This window comes from Antennarius striatus, chromosome 15, assembly GCF_040054535.1.
Source record: "Antennarius striatus isolate MH-2024 chromosome 15, ASM4005453v1, whole genome shotgun sequence".
In the NCBI taxonomy this organism is placed as follows: Eukaryota; Metazoa; Chordata; class Actinopteri; order Lophiiformes; family Antennariidae; genus Antennarius; species Antennarius striatus.
Genome location: NC_090790.1, coordinates 19745333 through 19771121, shown reverse-complemented (window position 1 = coordinate 19771121; position 25789 = coordinate 19745333). Strand labels below are relative to the sequence as shown.

Genomic DNA, 25789 nt, shown 5'->3' with positions numbered 1-25789 from the left:
ATTATGAGATCATGGTGACGCTGGTGAAACGAAGGCACGGTTAAAGACGAGCGTGTGACATTAATGAGCGCCAGCATGGAGGCGCAACTGCCTCAAACGCTTTCAAGTCGCATAAAAAACTCCCAAGTGTGCAGATCAGGAGGCGTGGCTTGACACGGACACGCCTCCGAAGAGACGGGACACTCCTGATTTCACTCAGTGTGCAATTTCCAACTTGACCTTCAAGTCACGCTGCTGTTGTTTAACCCGCCCTCCTCCTCCTCTGCCATCATTATGTTGGATGTTTGCGAGGGGTTTATTCCATCCAGCGAAGCGGTGATCCGAACTGTCCATCCGTCCGCCCACCAAATATCTTCGCAACCGTTGCAGATAGAAAGATGAAACAAAAATCACATGACTCGGGCAGCAAAGGGGATGAAGATGAGATGATGACCTTGAGAAAATGAGGTCTTCTTCTCAGTCTGGCCTCTCTGACTTTATCTCCAAAATCTCTAACATGTGCAGTCCCTCTGATGGACTCATTCCTGATCCACCTTGAAAAACTAGGTCGAGGTCAAATTTGTATTTTCATACCTTTTTAGGTACACATCTCTGAAACCTGATGAGATGTGATCACAAAACAAAAAGACAAAGGCACAAAAACGTGTGGGTCAGGGTGGAATTTTGAATTCAGGGGTGTTTTATCATTATTGCTGTCATTGGGAGTAGTGGTCACATGATTAGTTGGGTCTGACACGTTGGTAGGTTGGTTCCTCTCATTGTTATTCCTTCTTTTTCATTTCCACATTTCTGATTAGAGAACCGGTTGGTCCGTTTCCACAGCATGAGCAAACAGCTGACGTGAATGATGTTTTCATCAGAATGCGATCGAAGGCGTGTGAGGGAATGCCAGTTGTCGCTGATGCTGTGTCAGCGCTCCTCCTCCTCCTCCTCCCTCCCTCCCTCCCATGCGGTCAGGGATGAAGGGTCGCGGCGCGTGATGCTTCAAACAGCAGCACATGGCTGTGGAAACGCAGACCGCCATCCTCCAGCCCCCCTGCTGTGAGTGGATGAAGTCAGATTATGTAACCAGTGATGTGCCAGCTGGTAGAGGTGGACCGAAACGCAGAGGATGCTTTTTAATCTCAGCTGGAGCAGCGTGGACTCTGGTGGCAGACTGTTTGTTCTGTAGGTCTTAACAAATACAGGTCTTCTTCACTGTGGGACGGGAAACGGTGAGTGTTGTGAGGAGGTGAAGAACCAGATCCAACAGAATGAAACGGGTGAAGGAGTCAGGTATCTCGACTGGAATGAAAGGCAGTGGTAAGGACAGACATGATGGACAGATTAGAGACAGTGGTGAGGACAGACATGATGGACAGATTAGAGACAGTGGTGAGGACAGACATCATGGACAGATTAGAGACAGTGGTGAGGACAGCCATGATGGATTAGAGACAGTGGTGCTGAACAGAAGACAGGAAGTGGAGCTGGAGGAAATGGGTGATTCCACGGCTGTGGAATCACATCTCACATTGTTTTGTTCAGAGAACAGTTAGAACACATGACCCCCCCGCGCCCCCCATAACCTATTTTTCTGTCTTTCTGTCTCCAGCTGAGGTTGTGAAGAGAGGATGAAGAACGCCCTGCTGGTTATCCTGCTGTCATTTCTACTCGACTTTTTGCCACAAACAACGGGGAAACGTAAGTGGATGCAGCCGGTCTGTAGGTGTCTGTTTTGCGATCCCGTTCCTAATCATGACTTCACTTCCTTTAGTCTCCAGCCCCCCTGGGAAGCCGACGCTGATCAGATGTCGCTCTCCTGAAAAAGAGACCTTCACCTGCTGGTGGGAGCCGGGGTCTGACGGTGGGTTGCCCACCACCTACGCACTGTTCTATCGCAAAGAAAAGTGAGTGGCTTCACGCAGCGCCAGCGATTGTGCTTCTGTCACTTATCTCACAGCTAGAAGCTAACGCACATCACCAGTCGCTATGGCAACAAACAGCTACAGCATCCACAACCGCACACACGTGATCAGGTGTTGTTTCCTGGATGTCCTGCAGCTCGGAGACAGTGCACGAGTGTCCGGACTACGAGACCGCCGGGGAGAACTCCTGCTTCTTCAACAAGAACAACACGTCAATCTGGGTCAACTACAACATCACGGTGGTGGCAACCAACGCCCTGGGCCGTACATTCTCCGAGCCCGTGGACATAGACGTGGCGTACATTGGTGAGGGGATTCTGAGTATTTTTATTGTTGTGTTTGGTTTGCACAAACAGGAACGATCAGAGTGAGGTTCACGGCGTCATCGTGTTCTATACTAATTAAAGAGTTCTAGAGCTGACGGAACAAAACCAGGTTCCTCTGTAAATCCCAGGAGAACACCAAAGTACAGTTTGTGTCGTTTGATTTCAAAACTTTTTATTCCTTTATCTGTCACAGAACTCAAAAACTGTTGGAATAGCTGAAGCCGACACTGCAGTTTATCTGATAAACTGTGGGAAGTACTGATTAGAACACCAATAAGTATTAATCCTCAGCTGAAAATAGTCCCTGACATTTCCCTCACCCTGACCTATTCTGTTCTGTTTTTAATGAAACTGTTGGAGTTTGGACCCAAAGATAAGAAAGAGTTGTCGACCAGAGAGAAGAAGGAAGACTTGTTTGTTGAGGACAAGACAAAAGAGGAAAATGTCTAGCTTTTTATTTTCTCTGAAGCTTTTTGTATCACAGTAATAACCTCGACCAAAAACCACGTCCAAATCAAATATCAAATCAAATATCAAAAAGTTTCGATCTGACATTTCAAGACGTAACATCCTCTGAGACAGCTGGTCTGAAAACTCTTGGGGACGTTAGTCTTGCTGCTCTAATTTTCAGCGTGACCTGAATTGTCTTCAGTCTCCATGTTGCTGAACGTCTCCATGAACAGAAATGCATCGTGGGTTCGTTTCTCGCTCACAAGTTCACAGAGATGTGGAGAAAAGAAGGAGGAAATGCTGCAAATGACACCAATAGGAAAGACCAAAAGACCACAGGAAGTGACATCTGAGCAACCTGTTCACTGAGTCCGAGATCTGCTGTCATGTGTACATGACACGTGAAATCTGAAACTATGGGGTGTTATGGTTTCGCTGCTTAATGGAGGTTGTGTCAGGAAGAGGAACTACAGTAGTCAGATATGGCGGCGCGCCGTTGCTAGTATTTACGGTTGTTTGTATCTTGAGGACTAGCTGTAATATCAGCGTTCAGGATGTTTTCTCTCATATTCATTAACTGTTCGTCTCCCTGAAGGAACGTTACGGCCTGAACATCAACGTCAAAGTCAGTCGTTCATCCGTCATGCAGTGACAGCGTTTATCCACTAGGGGCGCACAGAGGTTGATTATTCAGACGTTGACTCGCTCCTGCCAATCAACAACACACTGTCTGGCTGACCCGATTGACTCTGGTGGTGTTCCTGCGATCCAGTTACACTCATGGACGTCCTCTCCTCTCTTCTTCGTCTCTTACAGTCAAGCCGAATCCTCCAGAGAATCTTACTGCGACAGTCATGGAGGACAAAGGATGGCCCTATCTCTGGTTGTCATGGGAACCGCCGCGCAAGACCGACACTCGCTCGGGCTGGATCACGCTTGTCTACGAAATCCGCGTCAGGCTGGAGGAGAAGGAGAAGTGGGAGGTATGCAACTCCTCGCTGGTCGAATGTAAACAGGAAGTGAGCTGTAGGTCATATGTGTTGTATGTTTCTAGGTGCACTACGCTGGCCAGCAGAAGATATTCAACATCTTCAGCATACGGTCAGGTGGGACCTACCAAGTTCAGGTGCGCTGCAAACCCGACCATGGCTTCTGGAGTGAATGGAGCTTCACTTCCTCCATCAAAGTTCCCGATTGTAAGACGTCACGTGTCGCACATCAGAACATACAAGTAGAAGTAAACGTCGCGAGAGAGTCGTACAAACTCAAATGTTGATGCTACATTAACGTTATGTCTCACAGACTTCAACCGGGATAAGTCCATGTGGATCCTCATCACTGTCTTTTCTGCCTTCATCTTCCTCATCCTCACTTGGTTGCTCCACGTCAACAGCCGCAGGTAACAGAAGGTTCATGACGTCTTGATGAAGATAATGTTGTGTGTCATTGGTTGGATGAAGGGGGATCCATTGGTTCTGATTATTATTATTATTATATGTTGAATTTGATCAAATCTTTCTTCTTTCCTTGGGTGAAGTCTGAAGCATTACATCCTGCCTCCAGTCCCCGGTCCCAAAATCAAAGGATTTGACGACCAGCTCCTGAAGGTAAACAAGCATCATTCAAATATTTTTCTCCTTCTTCTTCTCCTTTGGGTGTGTCCTCTTTCTCCATGTCAGCCTATCTTCTTCATCCTCCTCTCTAAAACAAACTGCCCTCATGTCTTCCCTACTGCATCCATCCACCTTCTCTTTGGTCTTCCTCTTGTCCTCTTTCCTGGTAGCTCCATCCTCATCACCCTTTCACCAACATCCTCACCATCCCTCCTCTGGACGTGTCCAAACCATCAGAGTCTGCTCTCTCTGACTTTGTCTCAAGAACATCTCAGCTTGTCTTTTCCTCTGATGAACCTGGTCACTCCTGAAGAACCTCATCTTCATTTGCTCCACCTCCAGCTTGACTTTCTATCTTCTTTTCAGCAGCAACGTTCGAACCCTTGTAATGACACTAACTTCCTCCAATCACCACACCACTCCAACTGAATGTTCTGTCTGTGTGTAGAACGGCAGGTCTGGGGAGATCTTCAGCAACATGGTGGTTTCAGCGTTCCCCCCGAACACGTCCAACTTCGAGGAGGTGTTGGTGGAGTACCTGGAGGTGTACGTCCCTGACGACCACGAGCTGATGCTGGACGAGAGCTGCCTGAAGTTCGAGAGCTCCACGTCGGACAGCGACTCCGGCAGAGGCAGCTGCAACAGCCACAGCCTGCTGATGGAGAAGTGTGGGGAATCCAAAGAAGACGAGATGCAACCGTATCGAGCAAGTCTGGGGGCGGAGCCACAGCGGCGGCAGGAGGACTGGGAAGAGGAAATGGCGAGCTACGCTCATGAAAGCCTGGTTGGCCTCGACATGTCCGGCGGGAGGGTGAAGACCTGGCCTTCTTTGTTCACGCCCGATAGCAGCTCCATCCCTCTGGACCAGCAACGTTCTCCTGAGAGGTCCAGACAACACTGTCTCTCCGACGGTGGTTTACCGTCGGGCTCCACGCCGTCCTACCTCACCCAGCCCGCCCACAACTCTAAGGAGGATCTGGGACACAGCTACTGGGAGTTCTGCTCGAGCGGCGACCAACCAGATCTGCTCCGCCCCCGAATGCAACACCTTCAGGCCCACAGCGACGTCAACATCTCCACCATCGGGTGCGAGCAACCACCCGTTCTCTTATCCGCTGACAAACGGGAAACGGCGCCTGTCTGGGCCGTGACGTCAGGCTGTTGCCACGATGAAGGCTGCCCCATAATGCCCCAAGGAGAGGACTACAGCAAGGTGAAGGGGGTCGACCCGAACAACAGGCTGCTCCTCCAAAGGGAGGCGATGGAGGAAGGGAGGTGTTTATGTGATGTGAGGGAAATCCCCATGCAGAAGCCTACCGCCGGATCGATCCACAACCAGACCGGAGTGACCGGTTATGTGGACACCTCTGCTATGAGCTCAATGCCCACTTATTAGAGGTTCTGTAGGTTCAACTGCAGGGCATGTCCTCCAGGGCGGCGACAGAAGGACCAACACGGGACCGACCCTCAGAAAAGGTCCAAAAGACAATATTTAACAGACTGTAATTTATTAGAATATTTTTCTCACGTCTGATGACACTAAAAATCAGATCGTTTAAAACTTTCTTTCTCGTCTGTACGTTTCCAGATGTGTTTTGCACATCGGTTAATTATTTTATTGGAACTCAAAATACAAACTAAATCTTTGTACCATCATCTTTCTTCTGCTGCATGTAGGACGATTTGATTTTCTAACAACAAAATCAAGTTATTTATATAAAGATATATTTCTACTGATGCCTGTGTTGTTTAATGCTGTATTAAGATGATTTTTTAATTTACATATAATTTTTTATGTTTTATTTGCATATACTGTATTTTTTTCATTTATGGCAGCAATAATTCAATTTGAAACTGCAATTGACTCACAAAATTTACGCTTGGAATAAATTTAAAATAAAAAAAAGAAGCAAAAGGCAGGAGCTGGTTTTGGATCTTTATTCCTTGGGTCTTGATTTTATGACGTCTGACTCCAATAAGTCGTGAGATGTGACTGGAAAATGAGCTGTGACTTGTGATTGGTCGGTGAACTCTGACGTGTGCAGAACGTGATCAAAACAAGGTGGCAAAGGATGTAAAAAAGGAAGTCCTCTGACAGATTGATTTAATCAGTTGAAGAAAGTAAATCAAGCCTGACAGAAGGAGGCGACCGGTGGAAATCAAACCTGGAACTGACTGGAAATAATACTTGAACTGTTTTTGCACCAATCAATAACTGCTGTCTTAAATGTTTAATAAAACATTCTTATATCTATGTAAGTTAGTTAATACATGTTATAATAACATAATACAGTACAGCACTAACTTGACACGAACAGGGATAAAAACATTGAAAATATTCTGAATAAAGTTTTTAAACTTTTAAAAACTTTAAAACTTTTACTTGTTGTTTGCGTTTCCTGTCCGTGCCCCCCCACCCCCCACCCCTCCGTGCAGTTAAACAACTCTAACCACGTTCCTGCGTGGGGGCCCCACTCGTTTGCAGATCAGCTGTGACGTGAGAGCCAAGATCTCGGTTTTTCCTCCGTAAACTTTGCGCGGAGCGTCAATCCTGACGTTCAGACTCTCCGGTTCCGGTTCGAGTCCCTGTCCGGGTTCGGGTCCAGCATGTATTCTGTGCTCCGCTGCGCGCCGGCGGCGCGTCTTTCCTCCGGTCGCCTCAGTTCGTCCAAATTCCACTTGGCAAGCGGTGAGTTGAGACCAGAAGGATCCGGTTCAGACGCGCCGGATGACCGGTAAACACGTAAACCGGTTGAGGCTCAAGCTGTTTGTCACGTTTGGTGTAAAGTAAACGGAGGAAGTTCATGGATTAAATTATTATGCTGCCTAATAAAAAAATAAAAATGAAAATAAAGATGTAAAAACGTGTAAAAAACGCCTCCAAACTGAACATTTCTCTATTAGAATGTTGATGCTGCTGAAAAAGAAAAAAATAGATTTAAATCATCTCTGTGGTGAAGAATTAATCTGTTCTTTCTTATTTAAGGGGGAAAAGTGGATTCCTTCTTGCTGTTGGACCTTCTTCTCTTTACTAGATTGTTTTATAATTTTAACCACATGTGTCAAATTCAAGGCCTGGGGGCCAAATGTGGCCCCCCTGTTAGGGCATATAAGGTCAGTGTTTAAAAACAAATTGTTCAAAAGTGTGCTTTGAGCAAAACTACATTTCCCACAATGCAGTAATTCAGCCCATTTAAACTCTTGACAGAAACGTTTTGATCAAAGCTAATGTCCTAACTTGTGTCTGATGTTATTTTTCTTTATTCATTGATAGTTTGATCCTTGATTGATGGAGTTCTGTGGGTTTAATAAGCTGACAAATTAAAAGGATTATGTTGTAACAGAGAAACAAACATGTTTTTTCTGTATAACTGTAATGTTTGTAACTTGAATAAGTAATAAATTCAGAGTTATTTAACATTAAGGCGTAGTTACATTCGTTTTACGTTACATTGATTGTCATTTAGTAACATTTATAAGTTACATCTGGCCCTTTGAGGACAGCCATTATACTGATTTGACCCCCAGTGGAAATGAGTTTGACACCCCTGATTTAAACTAACAGCTGTCAGAGTTATTTAGGGATGTGGATGAAAGAGAAGGAGTCAAATCTAAACAGTTCAACATTTAAAGTGTGTCTGTCTGGAGGTTCTCAGTCATCCAGAAGACATGTGAACAGCAGGTTAAATATTGGTCTTGTTTTCCTTGGGCAGTCTGATTAATGATTCCTCTGCTCCAAATGGAAACAGGCAGCATCCTGTTTTACACCCTGAACACAAAGGAGACTAACATGGTCTGACAGCACAGGAGGAGAACCCTGGAGGTTCAGTGTCAGAAAGCAGACGTGAAATGTTGTCAGGTTCTCCTCCTGGATGGCCCTGAGCTGATGGAGCTCCTGTTCCTCACTGCTTTACCTTCATTCATGCAGTTTGTCAGGAATCTGCCCTGAAATACTCCTCCACAGACATCCCAGTGATGCCCCCTTGCAGCTTCCAGCCAGCAGAATACCAGGTAGACCACCAACCCCCTAAGCAGATCGTCTGACGTTCCTCCGCATGCACTGACGAATGCATGAAGAATCCCCCCAACCTGCCCCAGCCTCGTTTACCCTTCCTGTTTGTCTCCGTTCAGGGAATGTCCAAAGAGCGCCTGATGGAGATCCGCAGACGGAACTGCAACCCTGTGACCATGAAGGTCACCTACTACCAGAGGCCGGTGTTCATCCACCAGGGGTTCATGCAGTGGCTGTGGGACGTGGACGGCAGGAGGTACCTGGATTTGTTTGCCGGTGTGGCGACCGTCAGCGTGGGCCACTGCCACCCGTAAGGCCCGTCCTCCAATCCCGTGTCCGATGAAGCATCGATGAAGAAGATTAAATCTAATCCATCTCCTGTGGGTCCAGGAAGGTGACGGCGGCGGCCGAGCAGCAGCTGAAGACGCTGTGGCACACCACCAACATCTATGTCCACCCTGGTCTGCAGGAGTACTGTGAAAAACTAGCCTCCCACCTGCCGGATCCTCTGAAGGTACCTGGGGGGGTTTTGGTGGAGCTCACACTTTTTCAGCATGTGAGCTACTTATAAAGATCTACAAACTACAGAAATGCTGAGCCAACAGCCGCTGACTGACATGTAGCTGCTCGTACGGACAATGTCCGTCGTCTCTGGACAGAGCTCTCGTAGTCTTGACAGGAATTTCTCTCAACTGGGCGGTCTCACGTTGGCGCGTAGCAACGACTCAGAGGCATCGTGGTTGGTCTCTAGCGATCTTTGGCGTGAACAGAAGAGGCAATCTTTGTTGCCACGTCCATGATATCTTTCACGCAGACCACTTTAGCACGTAACGGTTGTTGATGGATTATGCAGTGGAAATTGTGGAAAGCGTTGTCCTGCTTGGACTTGGCGATAAATCCATTCAAGTGGCCAACGTCCATCCGTCAGCTCTCTTGGGAAAGTTGGTGTTGTAGTTTCTGAAAATTCTGCTCCACATTTGTCTTCTTTGGTATTGAGATGGTAAACTGGCAGATGATGCAAATGCACTTTGAAAATCTCAAAGTGAAACACCTGGTCCAGCTCTACCTACTCATTTTCATAGTTTTTCTTAAGGCAGAACTTCCTTCAGGGTCGACCGGTCAACCGCGATTGGTAAGCACCTGGTTCTAACGTCTTCACAGGTGATCTATCTGACCAACAGCGGCTCAGAAGCCAACGACCTGGCTATGCTGATGGCTCGACTTCACACGGGCAACTATGACATCATCACCTTCAGGTGCAAGCCTTTCTTTTCTCCCCCTCATTGTTGATGCTGTTGTCTGGGTTCTGACTGTCTCTGGTGGGTCTTGTGTTTCAGAGGTTCGTACCACGGCGGCAGCCCACAAGCCATCGGCCTGACGTCCAACGTGGCCTATAAGTACCCCATCGCCAACGGGCTGGGCTGCACCAATGTACGTACACACAAAAGATGTCCCGCGACAGCCAGGGCCCGTTCTGACCCAGCTGACCAAGTTCTGCCTCCAAACAGACCATGTGTCCCGACGTGTTCAGGGGCCCGTGGGGAGGGAGCCACTGCAGGGACTCCCCTGTGCAGACTATCAGGGAGTGTACCTGCACCCCAGGTACGAACACACAATTTTATTAAAGTTCGGGTTGTTGTCTTTATGCTGTACAGGTGAAACCTCGGGTTACGTCGTTTGGAGCTACGTTGTTTGGAGTTATGTCGTTTGGAGTTACATAATTTGGAGTTATGTCGTTTGGAGTCACGTCCTTAGAAAAATACACGTATAAATAAAAATCAAATTTATGTCATTTTCCTCCACTTTACGTCTGTCTGCCACAAATACTGGAATCATAAAATCACTAGTAAACCGTTAAAAGCACACAATATCATGTACCTGCGCAATAAATTAGAATAAAATGTTATATTATTACTCCATAGCAACCCCCTTGACCCACAATGAGGAAGAAGCAGCTGACGAAAAGATATTTTTTCAGTACTAAAATAAAAATTAAATTTAATTGTCAAATTGAAAAAAATATTTGGTTCTTATGACCCAAATATTATCAAAATATATTCATTAATAAAGTTCAGTACAGCACTGTGAATGGTCACATACAGTTTAGCCTGGGGACGAATTCATTCAACATCGTTTTTCCTGGAACAATTAACAACGCAAGACAAGGTTTATCTGTATACATTAATAAGTTTGTCAATCCGATCACTCAGAAGGATCTGACTGATAAACTGGTGAACCGGTGACTCCCTCCCTATTAAACGAGACCCTTACTGAGTTACCTGGATAAAGTCCAGAGTCCGTCCCGGTTAATGATGAACATTTTTAGCTCTTTCCAGGAACCATTGTATGTCCTACTTGTGTGTTGACACACACAACCACAAATTATATGGTATTAAAGTAGTTTAAAGACGTATTGTTGCATGCCCATGTCAGCTACGTTGTTTCTGACTTTACCTACCTTAATGGGTTCATCCCAGGTAGGAGCCTTGCCCTCGCCTGCATTATCATTCTCTGTTCCATCAGCTCCTGAACATCTGGGTTATACGTGGTGGTTGTTGTCCAGAGGTCCTGGTGTAAACGCTGCCGTTTGGTGGTGATGTGGATCGGTGTCTTTATTGATCCCACAGGTCGCTGCGAGGCCAACGATCACTACATCGCTCAGCTCAAAGAGACCTTCCAAACCAGCGTCCCGAGTCGGATCGCTGCGTTCTTTACAGAACCCATTCAGGTACGAGGTTCTCCTGGGGTTCATTTCCAGATGTCACACAGGAGCGTTTGTGTATCAGACGTGTGTTTCCTTCAGGGAGTCGGTGGAGCGGTGCAGTACCCCAAAAACTACCTGAAGGAGGCGTACAAACTGGTCAGAGAGAGAGGCGGAGTCTGCATCGCTGATGAGGTCCAGACTGGATTCGGCCGAACAGGAAGCCACTTCTGGGGGTTCCAGGGTCACGACGTCCTTCCTGATGTGGTAACCATGGCGAAGGGCATTGGTAATGGATTCCCAATGGGAGCCGTTGTCACGACACCAGGTGAGGTTAAAAACGCTGGTCTGCTTTTATGGCCATATAAGGAAAGACATCCTGCTAAGAAGAGGAGCTCCATTGCGGGTTTTTTCTGCTTTCCAGAAATCGCTGCCTCATTGTCTAAGGGCGTCCACTTCACCACCTTTGGGGGGAATCCTGTGGCGTGCGCCATCGCCTCTTCGGTGCTCGATGTAGGAATGGATCTTCTTTCTTCCATCAGTCGTTTAGTTTAAATACAGAATCCAGTCCAGAATCAAACCATGTTTCTGAACAGGCGATCAGAGAGGACGACACGCAGCGGACCAGCCAGGAGGTGGGGACCTACCTGATGACAGAACTGGCCAAGCTCAGGGACAAGTATGACATCATCGGTGACGTCAGAGGAAAAGGCCTGCAGATCGGCGTGGAAATGGTCAAAGACAAGGTGCTGAGTTTGTGACAAGCGACACCGAGCTCTGCTGACACGCGTGATCGTGGTCATGTGTCTGTGGTGAGGCCCCCAGGGGCCCATTCCAGCAGAGCTCCAGTTAACCGTTACCAGCAGGGGGCATTGAGTCAGCCATGATGGGGTGGCCTGATTTAGGTGGGGGGGCCACAGCTAAAAACAATAGTCAGAAACCTTGAGAACCGCTGCTACGACTGGACAGCAGCCATCAGGGACGTCCACTAGTGATCGTACTCTCGTCCACAGGCCAGCAGGGAGCCGCTGCCTCCTGAGGGAGTCGCTGAGATCTTTGAGGACGTGAAGGACATGGGGGTCCTGATGGGGAAAGGAGGTCTGTATGGACAGGTAAGGCTAGCCCCCCCTCAGGTCGGTACTGAACCACCGTCATGAACCCTGTCAGTGAGCACCAGCACAGACCTCACATGCTGTCCATGCTGTCCGTCCCCATGCAGACCTTCCGCATCAAACCCCCCATGTGCATCACCATGGAGGACGCAGACTTCTTCTTGGCGGTTTTTAACAGGTCTGTCCACAACTATCTGGAGAGGAGATGAACGTTGGGATGAAGGTCGACCTGGAAACCTTGAAGGTCATCGACTGTCCATCCAATAATCTGAGCGTTGTCTCTAATCTACATTCCAGAACCAGATTAAATGATTCCAACATTAAACCAGTGGCTGTGACTACAAATCTATCATCTGTCCACCTTCAGAGAGGCTTTCAGTCTCCTCATCATCATCACCATGACAACCAGTTTTATTAAAGACACACTGCAACTCAAGAAAGCGTGAACCCAAATAAAAGACAAGCAGTTACGAGGACAGAAGTAAATATTTGTTGACTGTGACGTCATCAGGTTAGAGTAAACATTAATATCATTTAAATGAGGAGACAAAGGAGCCCAGGAGCAAACGTGAGTCTTTCTCTGAAGATGCTGTCATTCCAGCTACGTCGTGTTGACGTGCAGCGGTGTCAGGAGAGGTCAGAGTTCATTTATGGTAACAGTTCACATCCACAGGTAGAGTCTGGCAGCACGGGGGGAACAGGATCGACAAAACCGTCTCAAGGGCGGGCTTTACAGAGCAGTGGTTCCCATCGGGCAGCGTGGGCGTGGCAGGGCGGGGTCCAGGTAGGCCGATTGATTGATTGATGAAATGCAGCTGTCTCTGGCTCAGCACACCTGAAGGGACTGCTCGTCACGCCCTCACACACACACTACAAGCACAGATGTGACATGTTAACCAATCAGGTGACGATGCTGTTTAGGCGCCTGCGGGCGTGCATGTTGTCGTGACAAGGCGCTCACCCACAGGTCGGGACGCCACAGGAAAACATTCTTGTGGTGTGTGGCGGCTTCAGCTTGTCATTGGCTGGCGGCCGTCCACCCATCCTACAGATGGTAGAAAAGGAGCCGGGCGGCGGCGTGACCCGGTTTTACTCATCATGTTCTCACCCAGCTCTGCTCTACTCAGCCGCTCCGCCGGTCTCTGCGGAAAAAACTGCTTTTCACCTGCCTTGGCCCGATTTCACCTGGGAAGTGGTGAGTTGCCATGACGATGGAAACTGAATTTGTGGATTGTATAACTGATTTTATAGCAAGTAGAAAGATAATTATTACAAGTTCCACCTTTTTTCATGTCAGTAATAAACCAGAAATGCTTTTTTTAAACTTCATTTTTTTATTTTCTCATCCTCCTTTGTATTTTCTGCTATGTTATAATTTTACTCCTGAAACTACACTGAAATGAAGATTATTGACCTGGAACACCTGGGTGAAAACACGATGACTAATCCCTCAGGCTAAATATTTCTAATATAGTTAATCCAGTTAGCAGTGTGGTTTTCCTGTGTTGCGTAAAGAGTTAACCGATTTATAAAATGAGCAAATATTTACCAGCCGCTGCAGGAAGCTGAGGAATCTACAGCTTTTACTAAACTGACTATAGATCAGTCATGTTAAAATCAAATTAGTCTGATCTTGTCACCCGAGAAACCTCAAGCCAGTTTTAATAAAGAAAGCCCAGGATGTGACCTTTTCCTCCTGGTGGAGCTCGTCATCGTCAGATCCTTCCTCCTCATGAAGTCCAGTTTTCATGCAGGACCAGCATGTCAGAAATCGGCCTTCAAACGCCAGACGGACCTCCCAGAGATGCCGCCGTGCGACGTCCAGCCGCAAGAATACATGGTGAGAACGAGACGGCACGATTGAAGGTCTCCGCCTTTAGTCTTGGCTTTTGCCTAAACAAACACCTTGAGTTTCATCGGCAGCGTGAGATGATCAGCACACACATGAATGATTAATGCTGATGCTGCAGGCATCTGCTTCACTATTAAAATTATTATTAGAATTATTAAAATGTTATTAGAATTATGCTATTATCTTCAGAATTATTTTACATCATGTGATGTTTAAGGCCTCGTGGATCTGCTGTATTCTTCGGGTTCATCTGCTGGGGTCACTGAATATGCATTAAATTCAGAACGCACCACACACACACACACACACACACACACACAACTGTCTGGAGTTATTAAATGGTGCTGTCCGTTCAGGGAATGTCCAAAGAGCGCCTGATGGAGATCCGCAGACGGAACTGCAACCCCATGACCATGAAGATCACCAACTACCAGAGGCCGGTGTTCATCCACCAGGGGTTCATGCAGTGGCTGTGGGACGTGGACGGCAGGAGATACCTGGACCTGTTTGCCGGTGTGGCGACCGTCAGCGTGGGCCACTGCCACCCGTAAGGCCCGTCCTCCAATCCCGTGTCCGAGGAGCATCGATGAAGAAGATCAAATCTAATCCATCTCCTGTGGGTCCAGGAAGGTGACGGCGGCGGCCGAGCAGCAGCTGAAGACGCTGTGGCACACCACCAACATCTATGTCCACCCTTCTCTGCAGGAGTACTGTGAGAAACTAGCCTCCCACCTGCCGGATCCCCTGAAGGTACCTGGGGGGGGCGGGTTTGGTGGAGCAACCAGCAGTACTGAACATGCATACAGTAATCCTAACGTCTTCACAGGTGATCTATCTGACCAACAGCGGCTCAGAAGCCAACGACCTGGCTATGCTGATGGCTCGGCTTCACACGGGCAACTATGACATCATCACCTTCAGGTGCGTGTCACACCCCACGCTCTGTCGTGAAAAGTCTCCAGAAACGGTCCTGAGAGGTTGTTCCGTCTTTCAGAGGGTCGTACCACGGAGGCAGCCAGCAGACCATGGGCCTCACCTCCAACTCCTCCTTCAAATACCCCATCGCCACCAGCTCGGGCTGCACACACGTGTGTATTCAGTCACGCATTGTAAAGCTTTATGCATGACGTGATGTCATCATCACGGGTCCACATGTACCAGCCTATTCTGGACTGTTTAAGCCTTCCCTCCTGAAGCAACAGTCTTTAGTGGACAATCAAACTAATGGTGATGCCTTCAAACAGATCATGTGTCCCGACGTCTTCAGAGGCCTGTGGGGGGGCAGCCATTGCAGGGACTCCCCCATCCAGACCATCAGAGAGTGTGTCTGCACCCCAGGTAGGGAACACGCATCGTTCATGCTTGACACACTAAATACAAACCCTTCTGATGCACCAATGAGATAGTCTCCCTAAGAAGACCATCTCTGATTACCTTCTCCATCTTTGTACGGGCTGTGATTGGTCACCAGGTCATTGTGAGGCGAATGAGAACTACATCGGGCAGCTGAAGGAGACCTTCGCTACGAGTCTCCCAAACCGAGTGGCTGGTTTCTTCGCAGAACCGATTCAGGTAGGAGTCTAGAAGTTTCTTCTGTCCGTCTGTTGGTGCTTTTGTTTTGATGAACTCTGTGTCAGGGCATGGGAGGAGTCGTTCAGTACCCCAGGAACTACTTTAAGGATGCCTATCGCCTGGTTAGAGAGAGGGGAGGGATCTGCATCGCTGACGAGGTCAGGATCACGTCAGCTGTGACGCGTCCACATGTCTCCACATACGTGTTTGTTTCCTGTTATTAAATCCTAATCGTTTCTCCATCAGGTTCAGACTGGATTCGGCCGAACAGGAAGCCACTTCTGGGGTTTCCAGGGTCACGATGTCCTTCCTGATATGGTTACTATGGCGAAGGGCATTGGTAATGGATTCCCATTGGGAGCCATTGTCACGACACCAGGTGAGGTTAAAGCTTCTAGTTATCTCAGTGGAAGAAGGAACAGAGGTTGTCTCATTTCTACCACGTAAAAATAGACGCGCAAACGGTTTAGCTTAGTTTCAAAGTGTGCAAACATTTCCATCGATCGCCTTCGGCGTCGTCTGACCTTTACTCTGAAGCAGAGGTGACTGGACTCGACTCCCCTCTTCCAGAAATCGCTGCCTCCTTTGGGAAGGCCTTCCACTTCAACACCTTTGGAGGAAGTCCTTTAGCGTGCACCGTAGCCTCGTCAGTGCTTGACGTAAGGATTCGTCTTTCTTTACATTTTCTGCTGACGCCCATCATTTAGAGGTGAAGGGGCGACATTAAACCGATTTGTCGTCTGTAGACCATCCATCAGGACGGCTTCCAGGAGAACAGTGTCGACGTGGGAACCTACCTGTTGGAGGAACTGGCGAAGCTCAGAGACCAGCATGAGATCATCGGTGACGTCAGGGGAAAAGGCCTGCAGGTCGGCGTGGAAATGGTCAAAGACAAGGTGCTGAAGTGTTTCCTGTCTCCACAGGAAATCGCACACTGATCGTTACCTGAATGTAATTGCCAACCGGTTCAATCTGATCTCTCTCCCACTGCAGGTCAGCAGAGAGCCGCTGCCTCTGGAGGCCATGAGTCAGATCTTTGAGGACATAAAGGACATGGGGGTCCTGATCGGGAAAACCGGTGTCTACGGACAGGTAGTGGCTGCGTACACGCGGTTAGGTTTGATGCCAACAAAAAGGTTCAGATGCATCAGGAATTAATTTGTAGTTTATTAAGTAATTCTTGTTCAAACCAACAACCCTCTGGTTTAAACCTCTGCCACCTCTTTAAGCCTGGTCTTTGAGGACCTTGTTTGCTCCAGACTCTAAAAGCACCTCCAAAGCGAATAAATACATATAAAAAAATACAAGTAGAACCTCGATACGAGTTGAAGCGGTTCCATGACTGAACTTGAGAATTGAACCGTTTAAAACTAAAATAATTTTTATACGCGTGGTAAAGAACGAGATCCGGTTTCACTGATGTCGTATCCATCCGCCAACTACTGGAGGTTTCCTGAAGCATGACTCAGATCTCGGAATTTCACTCGTACGTAAAACAAAAATATGGGCAGAGCAACGACTTGTATCTCAAACAACTCGTATGTGGAGCAGCTCCGATCTCTGACTTTGCTCGTATGTCGAGGTTCTACTGTATAAAGCATCAGAACACTATCGATCACATGACCAGGTTACTTACATTTAACATCCTGTCTGCTCGTCTCTTCAGACCTTCCGCATCCAGCCGCCGATGTGCATCACAAAGGAGGACGTGGATTTCTTCGTGGCCGTTTTTAACAAGGCCGTCCAAGGTCAAATGAACAGACAATGAGCAAGAAAGAGGCGGAGTCGGCTGGCGTCAGCTGACCAGACCTTCTCCTAAACGACTCATTCAGCCTCACCAGGATCTGAATGATTTGAACCTTCTTTTAATCAAACGCCGTCTTCAGCTCAACACATTTGATCCAGGCTAACTTGTTAGCATTAATGCTCGTGATTCCAGAGGTGCGGCCATGCAGTGTCACTTTTATTCAAACTGTTTTTATGGTAGATGGACTCGTGGTCGCAGACTGAGAGGCGTGTCATCTGTTCTTCTTCTTGTCCTTCTTGCTCCTGCTGGTGGAGGCGTGCGCCGCGTTGGACAGCACAGTGGCGTGACCGCTTGCCTTCAGGTGGTCGAACAGCTTATTTCTGGTGGGAAACTCCTCGTAGCAGGTCACACAGCAGAGGTTCGCCTCCTTCTGGGGGGAGGAAGGAGAAATTAACAATTTCACATTTTATTTTCACTGTTTATCTTGTGTTGATTTCCTTGTAATAAAAGATTAACTTAATAAAAAACCCCGACTCTTGACAAACACACCTCAGGAAACTGCTCTCGTGCATTTGAATTATTTGCTTTGTCTTTCCCTCCCTTCTTTCCCTTTGGTTTCCCGGAGCTGCTGAAACAAATAAAACCCAAACCGTGAGGAAAGACACAAAAAAAACACACAGATCTGGAGATGGGTAAGACTGGGCTGACCTCTTGACCTCTGCAGGAGGGGGCTCATCCTGCTTCTCAGGCTCTAGGGGGTCCCCTGACTTCTCGGGGCTCTCCGCCTCGCCGTTGATCAGCGTTACGTTCTCCTCCTCTTCATCAAGCCTCTGAAACGGACGTGAAGAACGTCAAACAGAACCGTAAACCGTCACTGGAGAGCAGGACAAGAACTCACAGGAGCCACTTTCTGCTGTTTCTTTTTCTTCTTCTGCTTTTTGGACAGCCTGCAGGCAGGAAACAAAATTATGACATCACCGACTCAGATGAGTCCCGGAGAAGCAGGGGAAGACACTGCTGTGTTTCATCATCACATCCTGCTTCATACTTTTGCCTCTGTGTTTCCTCCTCCTCATCTTCCAGCGTTCCTTCCAGGTTCAAACCAAGTAAATCCTCTTCGTCCTCCAGCTGTTGCCGTAGTAACGCCACCATCTCCCGGTGCTTTTTGGATTTCTCGTGATTTTTCATGCTGTAAAGAAGACAGTGAATAAAATTATAGATGACGAGACAGACTTTGGAGACCGGACTAGAACAGACCAGAACAAACTAGAACAAAACATTTCAATTTCCCAGTTTGGGATAAAGTCTATCTTAACAGACCAGTACAGACCTGGGGGGGTACTTACGCTTTATCTGATTTGAAGGATTTGTCACAGGCGGGGCAGAACAGACCATCATAATAATCAATGTTCAGTTGATCTCCATCCAGCTGCTCTGCATCTGTGAAGGAATATGACCGAAGGAATAAAACACACGCTGCCCACAGTGTTCTGGTCAGTCACACACACACACACACACACACACACACACACACACACACACACCGGACAGCCTGACGCCACGGTGTGACCCACCTCTTTCCTCCTCGCTGTTCTCTTCTTCCTCGTCCTCCGACGCGTCTCCGAACTCCTCCCCGTACCGAGCCTCCATCTGCTGCAGCTGCTCCTCCAGCGCGGACATGGCCGCCCAGCTCTGCTCCTTGTAGTCGTCTGCCAGCCTTGGATGGAGGGACAGCAGAACAAACGATTGAAGGTAAGGACGAGACAACGTCCCACCCCGTCTGTCATCCACCCCTGGTCCTCACTTGGCCCGGCTCAGCTTCTGCTTCCTCCTCAGCTCCTCCACCTTCTTGATCTTCTCGGCGTTCTGCTCCTCCACCAGCTTCCTGTGGGCCTGGACGCGCCGGTCGCGCTTGCGGACGAAGGCCACCAGCTGTCGCACCAGCTCGCTGCGCTCCTTTCGAGCCTTCTCTCGGGTCTTCTTGTTCTCCTTCTCCATTGCCCGTTTCTCCCAGCGGTTGGAGGCCTGCCTCGTGTCGTACTCCTCCTTCCACGCAAAGTTTTTACGAGTGCAGAAGCTCTGCCAGTAGCCGTAAAACACATGAACTATCTGTGGAAGGGAAACAAGAAAAACAGCTCCTGTGTTATTTATGTAGAGAAGGATTCTGACATCTTTAACTATTTGTCTGATGTTCTCAGAGTTCTATGTACTGGAGCATTTTGGAGGGTTTTGACTGATCTTTCAAGGCCCACAGAATCTTGAGTTCTATGACTACAAACACAAACAAACCATCAAAACAAAGTCTAGACTCTCTTCTTTCACCAGAAGTTTTTTTTCTATCCTCCTGGGTTTTTTAGTTATCAGCAGTGGAACATCAGGCGGTTTTAGCAAAAACACCTGTTTTTGACCAAAAAACAGAGAAAACAGAGGCAAGTCGAGCAGAACGGAGACAGAGACGCTAATATTTTAGCTGTAGTGACACCTAAAAACATCTTTACTTATATAAAACAACACAAGCAACGCTCATAAAGAGCTTCTGATGGTCAAATAATTTATTTACGAAGGTACAACTATTTTAACAGTTCACATTTGACAGCAAATTATTTTTTTAGGAGATCTAGTGACACTGAAGCAGCTCTCTGGGATGAGATTCACACCCCAATCCTTTCAACCTCTCCTTCCTTTTTTTTTTCACCATTGTGACTCTTTTTAACCGAACTATCATCAAACGTTGTCCATACGAGTCTGAGCTGAATTTGTCCGACTTTCTCGATTGTCTTCTCGTCTCTTCCTTTCTTATTCTCCTGTAACAGACGCCAATCGCTCGTCCAAACTACCCCTAGTGCCACCTACAGGGGATCAGTTCTCACTTACACTGATGTAGAAGTGGGATACTGATGGGGAGGGGCTCCCAAAGACCCTGACCCTCCCGCTGAAACACAAACCTGACATCTAGGGAGTGAAATGTATGTTCAGCTTACTGTGTCATAGTCACTCTGCGAGTCTCCAAAGGGAGGGAACTCTTCCTCCTCCTCCTCTTCGTCCACCTTGCAATGCTCCATCTCCTCCTTAACCACAGACTCAAAGAGATTCCTGTAAACAGCGTAAAAGCCCTGGGAGGGAGCGAGAGAGACAGAATTAAACCCCCAACCTTGAAAAGTTGTGGAATAATGTCCCACTCCTTGTGCAGAAGAGCTGTAAACAGATCCAGATGTGGGGATGCAGTAAACTCACCTTCTCATCGTCTCCAAAGCCGGAATAGCAGGTGACAGTGAAAAACTGCAGCAGGTCAATGCTGTCGTCCTCATAGTCGCCGCTCAACCCTCCCTTCAGCAGAGCCTCCCTGTGGTTGTCATACCTGCAGCGCAGACAGAGACGGAGGCTTCACACCTACTCCTGATGATCAATAATCAATCACTGAACCTCAGAGCGGTACAGGCGTGGGACTGGAGGATCTCCACGCACCAGGCTCTCTCCTGCGGGTCGCTCAGGACGTCGTAAGCAGCCTGGATGAGCTTGAACTGCTCGGCAGCCTCCTCTGCATTGTCCAAGTTTTTATCTGGGGGAGTCAGAAGGAAACGAAAGACGCAATCAGAGACAAACTGACCAGAAGGCTCACTGAGACGTGAATGAATGAGGATGGAGGAGGCAGCCTCAGATACTGAAGAGAGGAATAAACCAACACAATCATCTGAGTTTGTGTTGAGACGACAGAAAGGGGATTTTAGTTTCTCTGGACCTTCCATCGAGTACAAGTACAAGTATTTTAACTGTCAGTGTTCATCCATTAGTCGACCATATAGATTCAAAACCGTTGCAGATACAGATGAAACAAAAAACACATTACTTGCGCGGCAAAGAGGGATGAAAATGAGATGTTGACCTTGACCTTGAGAAAACTAAGTCAAGGTGAAATTTCAACATTTGTGAAACTCAGGAACCGGATTAGAAAGACGAGAAGGCCAGTGTGAGTATGACCATAGATCAAAGCCAGGAGGTCAGAGCACTAAATTTGATCTTTGACCTTTGCAAGTAGGTCAGGTTGAAATGTTGAATTCAGGGGTGTCGCGGGATGCTGCAGTGTCTGACTGCCTATCTCCTAGTTTTGCATTGAGTCTGGGTTTTTGCTCTTTGCACTCTGCATTTCTTTTTTTTTTTTTGCCCCAATCCTGTCTTTTGCACCAATACTGCTGCTCTATGTGCCTTCAATTGCCCCTTGGGGGACAAATAAAGTTTTTTGAATTTGAATACTCATATTACTGTACCCAAACGCAACATCCTCACACACTGCTGACAGAAACGTTTTATATTAGCACAAATCGTAAGTAGTTTATTATGTCCTGAACATAAAGTTTAACTCGTTACCGACGCAAAACAAAAAAAGACCGGAAGTAGTGACGTCATCGTGTCGCTAGCTTACCTGGATGCCACCTCAGTGCTAATTTACGATAAGCTTTCTTCAGATCGTCGTCTCCTGCGTCTCGTTTCACATTTAAGATTTCGTAGTGACACTTCATTGTCAGCCAACGGGGGGAGAAAAAAAAATCTAAACACCCCCTCCCTCAAAAAAATAAAAAAATAAATAAAAACCTGTTCAGGCCAGCGAGGCTAACACGCAGCAAGCTTTAGCATGCTAACGGTCTGGACTAGCTTAAATCTGTGCAGCTATCCAATCCGGTCACGTGACAACAACAAAGTTAAGATGTTTTGTCCTCACATGTTTGTAAATATTTAGTCAATCACTGACAAACAACTTCAGAGTATTTCCTAAACACGCGGCTTCACAACCGGAACCGGTTTCCGACAGTGAACCAAATCACGCTCAGACCGAAATCTCGCGAGGTTTCCTCTTCTTCGCGTTTTGTTTTGGTCCGATTTCAACCTAACGCATTGCTGCCCCCTACTGTTTGAAATGAAAACATAGTCTTTTCACCGGGGTGCTCACACTTTTTCCACCATGCAGGGTACCTATAAATAAAAATGACAAAATGATCAAAATGATCTGCTATTAAACCCAAAACATATGTATTTGTAAATATATTGATATATTATATCAATACATTGTATTGATATACAATATTTCCTCGCTTGTATGCGCTTCAAGATGCACGGCTTCACTACATCGCAGATTTTTAGTAGGTAGTAGTAGGTGATCAAGAAGAGCTAAACAAGAATAAGCTAGACTTGTTTAGGTTTGGTTGAAGACGCTGTTGCCTCTCATTCAAGAGGTTTCTTCAGAAAAGTCTGCTCTGCACACAATGGTTCAATGATGTCTTTGGAATTCCTAATCGATGGACCATTGACACTCCCTGTTACCCCCAACAACCGTTGTTGGGGCATCTAGGCGGGACTTGTGCGCTTAAAGTTTTGATCTTTTTTTCATTTTAGAGAGATAAAAAAAAGAAATTAAACCATGTTCATGCCAAAAGAATCAAAGCATCAAAGACAAACCACTTCTGTAAAGTTCAAAAGTTATTCTGCGCATCCCTTCTGTTGAGTAATAACCCAAGGAATGAGTGGGAATTTTGATCATAATTTTGAATTACAATATAAAGACTATGATGTATATGAAGAGAAGCCTGACGGTGTGCGTTTGTGGCGGAATATCAAAACTCTGAAGACTGTAACTGTCAAACAGAGTCACAACTTTAATTCTGAGGTACGCCTTGACAATTATGATGCTCATATCTTTAATATTTAGACCATGAGTCAGTCACACATTATCAATAAGAACCTTTCAAACAGATTAATTAATTTTCTTGACCTGCAGCGTGAAATCCTGGAGGAGTTGATGTGCAGAAACTTGGATAAATATCATATTATCGAGTTTCTTGGCTCGTTTGCTGAAAGACAATTGCTGGCATTTGAGACATTAGACATCAACCTAGATGAATATCTCTCCACAAACACGGACCCACTGAGCCTGGATGACATTAGAGACATCGTCCAACAGGTATGAACAGTCTATAACAAAAATTGCCAATAACTGTCCCATTTCAACTATGGAACACCTGTCTTCTGCAGATGGCCACAGCTTTGAAGAGCCTGAAGTCCATTGGAGTGATCCATGGTAGTGTGCGCCTTAAGAATATCCTCATGGAGGATCGAAGGACGAGACCGCTCAGAGTCAAGCTGGCAAACTTTGGTTCAGCCCGGCTGAGATCAGATGTCAAGGAGGATCCAGAAGATGAACATATGTAAGGATAATACTCTCCTATGAGGAGAGTCTGTCTGCAGGATTTGCTGCGAATGCTATTGGCTCCGGTCAGTTTGTTAGCTCATGTTAGCAACAATTCTAGCCACTAGACGTTTGCTCATGCTAAAATTTAGTGTTTTAGCATTTAACATTGAGCAGTGAACTGGGTTGCAGACAAACTTGACTCTTCCTGACTCTTTCCAGTTTTTCAACAATCTTTCAGATATTTCTCATGTACAATAATATACAATATATCCAATATCATTATTGATGTTTTTCATTCTTCATGGATTTAATGTACCTTGGTGGGAGGTTGTGCGACAAAGCGAATTTAGGGCTGATCTTCATGTTTGTGATGTTTTCATGTGCTGCTGGTGGCTAACGGTTGAACTGAGCAGTCTTGGTAGATTTTTGCCTTCTGTTGAAGGACTTTGTTAAAATGTTTGTTTCTTCTACATGTAGGGCCCCAGAAACATTTTCAGGTCCGTCATTATCAGAGGCCACTGATATGTGGTTTATGAGCCAAGTCATATACAACTTACTCAAGTGCAGTGAACGCAAGGCCCAGTTGACAGAATGGCTGGTAAGACATCTTATAATGAGTTCAATTACTACAGACTGAGGAGGTTGCTGCTCCACATCCTTCACCTGACGGCCCAGTCTCACTCTTTTACCCCATTACAAACAGGCTACATAGACACGTTTCAAATAGTGGAATTTTTAATCTATGATTTAGCTAGCTGTAAGGCAAAGTAAAGGGAGTCTTTACACAGACATAGACATATAAGAGGCATTAAGCACATATAATTCCAAAGACCAATTAATGAACATAAGTTGTTTGTGGCTGCAAAAGATTTTCTGACTGATTTGACCATTACTTCCTGAACTAGATGCATCCTGAGTTAATTAATGAAGAAGATGAGGAGATGCTGGAGTGCCTCCGGCTTCTAGCAGCTATGATGACTCCTAAGCGTGATGAAAGGATCACGCCTGATGAAGTCCTCTGTCATCCATTTATTGTCCGGGGATCCTACCCATGGATTAGTCAGTACCCATCCAAACCCTGCGATGAGTTCTCTTTAGACTTCTTTGACTTTGAGATAATGTCGATGCTGGGACAAGGGAGCTTTGGACAAATAAGGAAATGTAGGAGGAATGACACTGGAGAGGTTGTGGCGGTGAAGCGACCCCTGGAAGCAGACGGTAGTTCCCTGAATGAGGTGAGTTTGATGTTCACAATTTGATAGTGTAGTGAGATCTTGGATGAGACGTGGAACATCTTCAATAAACTTTCTGAAAGTTTTTTGATTTAAACGGCTTCTGATACCATGACTTGGATAACTGAGAACACAGACACAGACATATTTTTTCAAAATGACAGGGAAATTAACTACCTGCTTCCATTGGCATGCTGCTACCTAGTGGTAGGGAGCAGTACTGCACTACTCTGCCACACAAGCATCCAGATTACAGCACTGACACTCGACAATGGCATTTTCTAGACAAATTAAGTGAAAAGTGGGCCATTTCCCACGGCACACCTGTCAGTCTCTCATGGCACACTAGCGTGTTCTTTTAGCTGACGTTCATAAATGTGAACAGATTAACTCTCCACCAGGAAATAATGGTGTCAAACATGTCACGTTTTTCCAGATTCATGTTTTACAACAATTAATGGCTAATAACGCTGACCAGCATAACATTGTTAAATGTCATGGCTGGTTCCATTTCAATGTTGGAAAGGCTCCAGTTTTTGAGATGCTGGACAGGGATCTGCAGGACATTTTGCTAGAAAATATGAAGCCAATGCTTCTGAGTGACATCAGAGGCATGATCCAACAGGTTGGTTTAAGAGTTGACAGAAAACACACAATGCAGTTGGTTATAAAACTGTGAAAACTCTGTGAAATAGATTCCTGCCTGTTTTCTGCAGATGGCCGAGGCTTTGCTGCTCCTGAAGGAAATGGAGATCGTCCATGCCGACATGAAAGCAAATAACATCATGCTGGTAGATCAACAGAGACCCTTCAGAGTCAAACTGATAGACTTTGGCTATGCAAGGCACACGTCTGAACTAAAGCTTGGTTTGACAATAACTATACCTATGTTCAGGTAAAGTCTATTAAAATACTGATTGTTTGAATACTGTTTATCCCTCATTAGTTGCGGCTAATGCCTTCCAGGACCACCCGTGAAAAACGAAATCCCGCAATACAGCGACAAACTATTTATTTTATTATTTATTTACGGTAATTTAAACGTTTATGAACCCTCCCCATACTGATATTAAACCACCTTAAT

At 46.5% G+C, this 25789-nt stretch overlaps 4 protein-coding genes and 1 long non-coding RNA gene across 9 annotated transcripts in view; 3 read left to right on the top strand and 2 right to left on the bottom strand.

Annotated features, from left to right (window-relative positions):
- prlra (prolactin receptor a) overlaps positions 1 to 6606 on the top strand; it is a 9263-nt gene extending 2657 nt beyond the window's left edge. Inside the window, exons 2-9 of the mRNA XM_068335301.1 lie at positions 1595 to 1683; positions 1757 to 1889; positions 2044 to 2213; positions 3500 to 3666; positions 3738 to 3879; positions 3986 to 4082; positions 4221 to 4290; positions 4745 to 6606. Coding sequence (XP_068191402.1) covers positions 1614 to 1683; positions 1757 to 1889; positions 2044 to 2213; positions 3500 to 3666; positions 3738 to 3879; positions 3986 to 4082; positions 4221 to 4290; positions 4745 to 5692 — 1797 coding nt within the window. The 5' untranslated portion in view covers positions 1595 to 1613 and the 3' untranslated portion in view covers positions 5693 to 6606. The remainder of the gene's footprint in view (positions 1 to 1594; positions 1684 to 1756; positions 1890 to 2043; positions 2214 to 3499; positions 3667 to 3737; positions 3880 to 3985; positions 4083 to 4220; positions 4291 to 4744) is intronic.
- A 131-nt stretch (positions 6607 to 6737) lies between these two features.
- LOC137608749 (alanine--glyoxylate aminotransferase 2, mitochondrial-like) lies at positions 6738 to 12440 on the top strand. Of its 2 annotated transcripts, none has more exons than XM_068335303.1 (13): positions 6738 to 6985; positions 8261 to 8307; positions 8428 to 8618; positions 8699 to 8822; positions 9470 to 9564; positions 9646 to 9739; positions 9817 to 9910; positions 10936 to 11036; positions 11112 to 11337; positions 11434 to 11522; positions 11606 to 11755; positions 12023 to 12121; positions 12229 to 12440. In XM_068335303.1, the coding sequence occupies exons 1-13, from the start codon at positions 6904 to 6906 to the stop codon at positions 12328 to 12330; spliced, it is 1494 nt and encodes a 497-aa protein (XP_068191404.1). In that variant the 5' UTR covers positions 6738 to 6903; the 3' UTR covers positions 12331 to 12440. The 2 variants fall into 2 exon arrangements, with proteins under 2 accessions (XP_068191404.1, XP_068191403.1); XM_068335302.1 differs by having other exon boundaries at positions 8225 to 8307.
- A 127-nt stretch (positions 12441 to 12567) lies between these two features.
- Positions 12568 to 13947, bottom strand: LOC137608823 (uncharacterized). The gene is made up of 3 exons (XR_011038243.1): positions 13809 to 13947; positions 13083 to 13166; positions 12568 to 12991 (listed from the first exon to the last, which is right to left on the bottom strand). It is a non-coding gene; the product is annotated as an uncharacterized lncRNA (long non-coding RNA).
- LOC137608821 (alanine--glyoxylate aminotransferase 2, mitochondrial-like) lies at positions 13086 to 17350 on the top strand. Its single transcript, XM_068335406.1, has 14 exons — positions 13086 to 13316; positions 13876 to 13961; positions 14330 to 14520; positions 14600 to 14723; positions 14800 to 14894; positions 14968 to 15061; positions 15218 to 15311; positions 15445 to 15545; positions 15611 to 15703; positions 15792 to 15924; positions 16116 to 16204; positions 16292 to 16441; positions 16539 to 16637; positions 17212 to 17350. Exons 1-14 carry the CDS (start codon positions 13220 to 13222, stop codon positions 17311 to 17313), a joined length of 1548 nt encoding a protein of 515 aa, XP_068191507.1. The 5' UTR covers positions 13086 to 13219; the 3' UTR covers positions 17314 to 17350.
- Positions 17351 to 17563: 213 nt separating this feature from the next.
- dnajc21 (DnaJ heat shock protein family (Hsp40) member C21) lies at positions 17564 to 22119 on the bottom strand. Of its 4 annotated transcripts, none has more exons than XM_068335407.1 (12): positions 21713 to 22119; positions 20758 to 20851; positions 20527 to 20650; positions 20274 to 20405; positions 19097 to 19401; positions 18867 to 19009; positions 18639 to 18732; positions 18341 to 18481; positions 18191 to 18239; positions 18001 to 18122; positions 17842 to 17920; positions 17564 to 17722 (listed from the first exon to the last, which is right to left on the bottom strand). In XM_068335407.1, the coding sequence occupies exons 1-12, from the start codon at positions 21807 to 21809 to the stop codon at positions 17564 to 17566; spliced, it is 1539 nt and encodes a 512-aa protein (XP_068191508.1). In that variant the 5' UTR covers positions 21810 to 22119. The 4 variants fall into 4 exon arrangements, with proteins under 4 accessions (XP_068191508.1, XP_068191511.1, XP_068191509.1 ...); XM_068335410.1 differs by having other exon boundaries at positions 17564 to 17719; XM_068335408.1 differs by having other exon boundaries at positions 17842 to 17917.
- Between the last annotated feature and the right edge of the window lie 3670 nt (positions 22120 to 25789).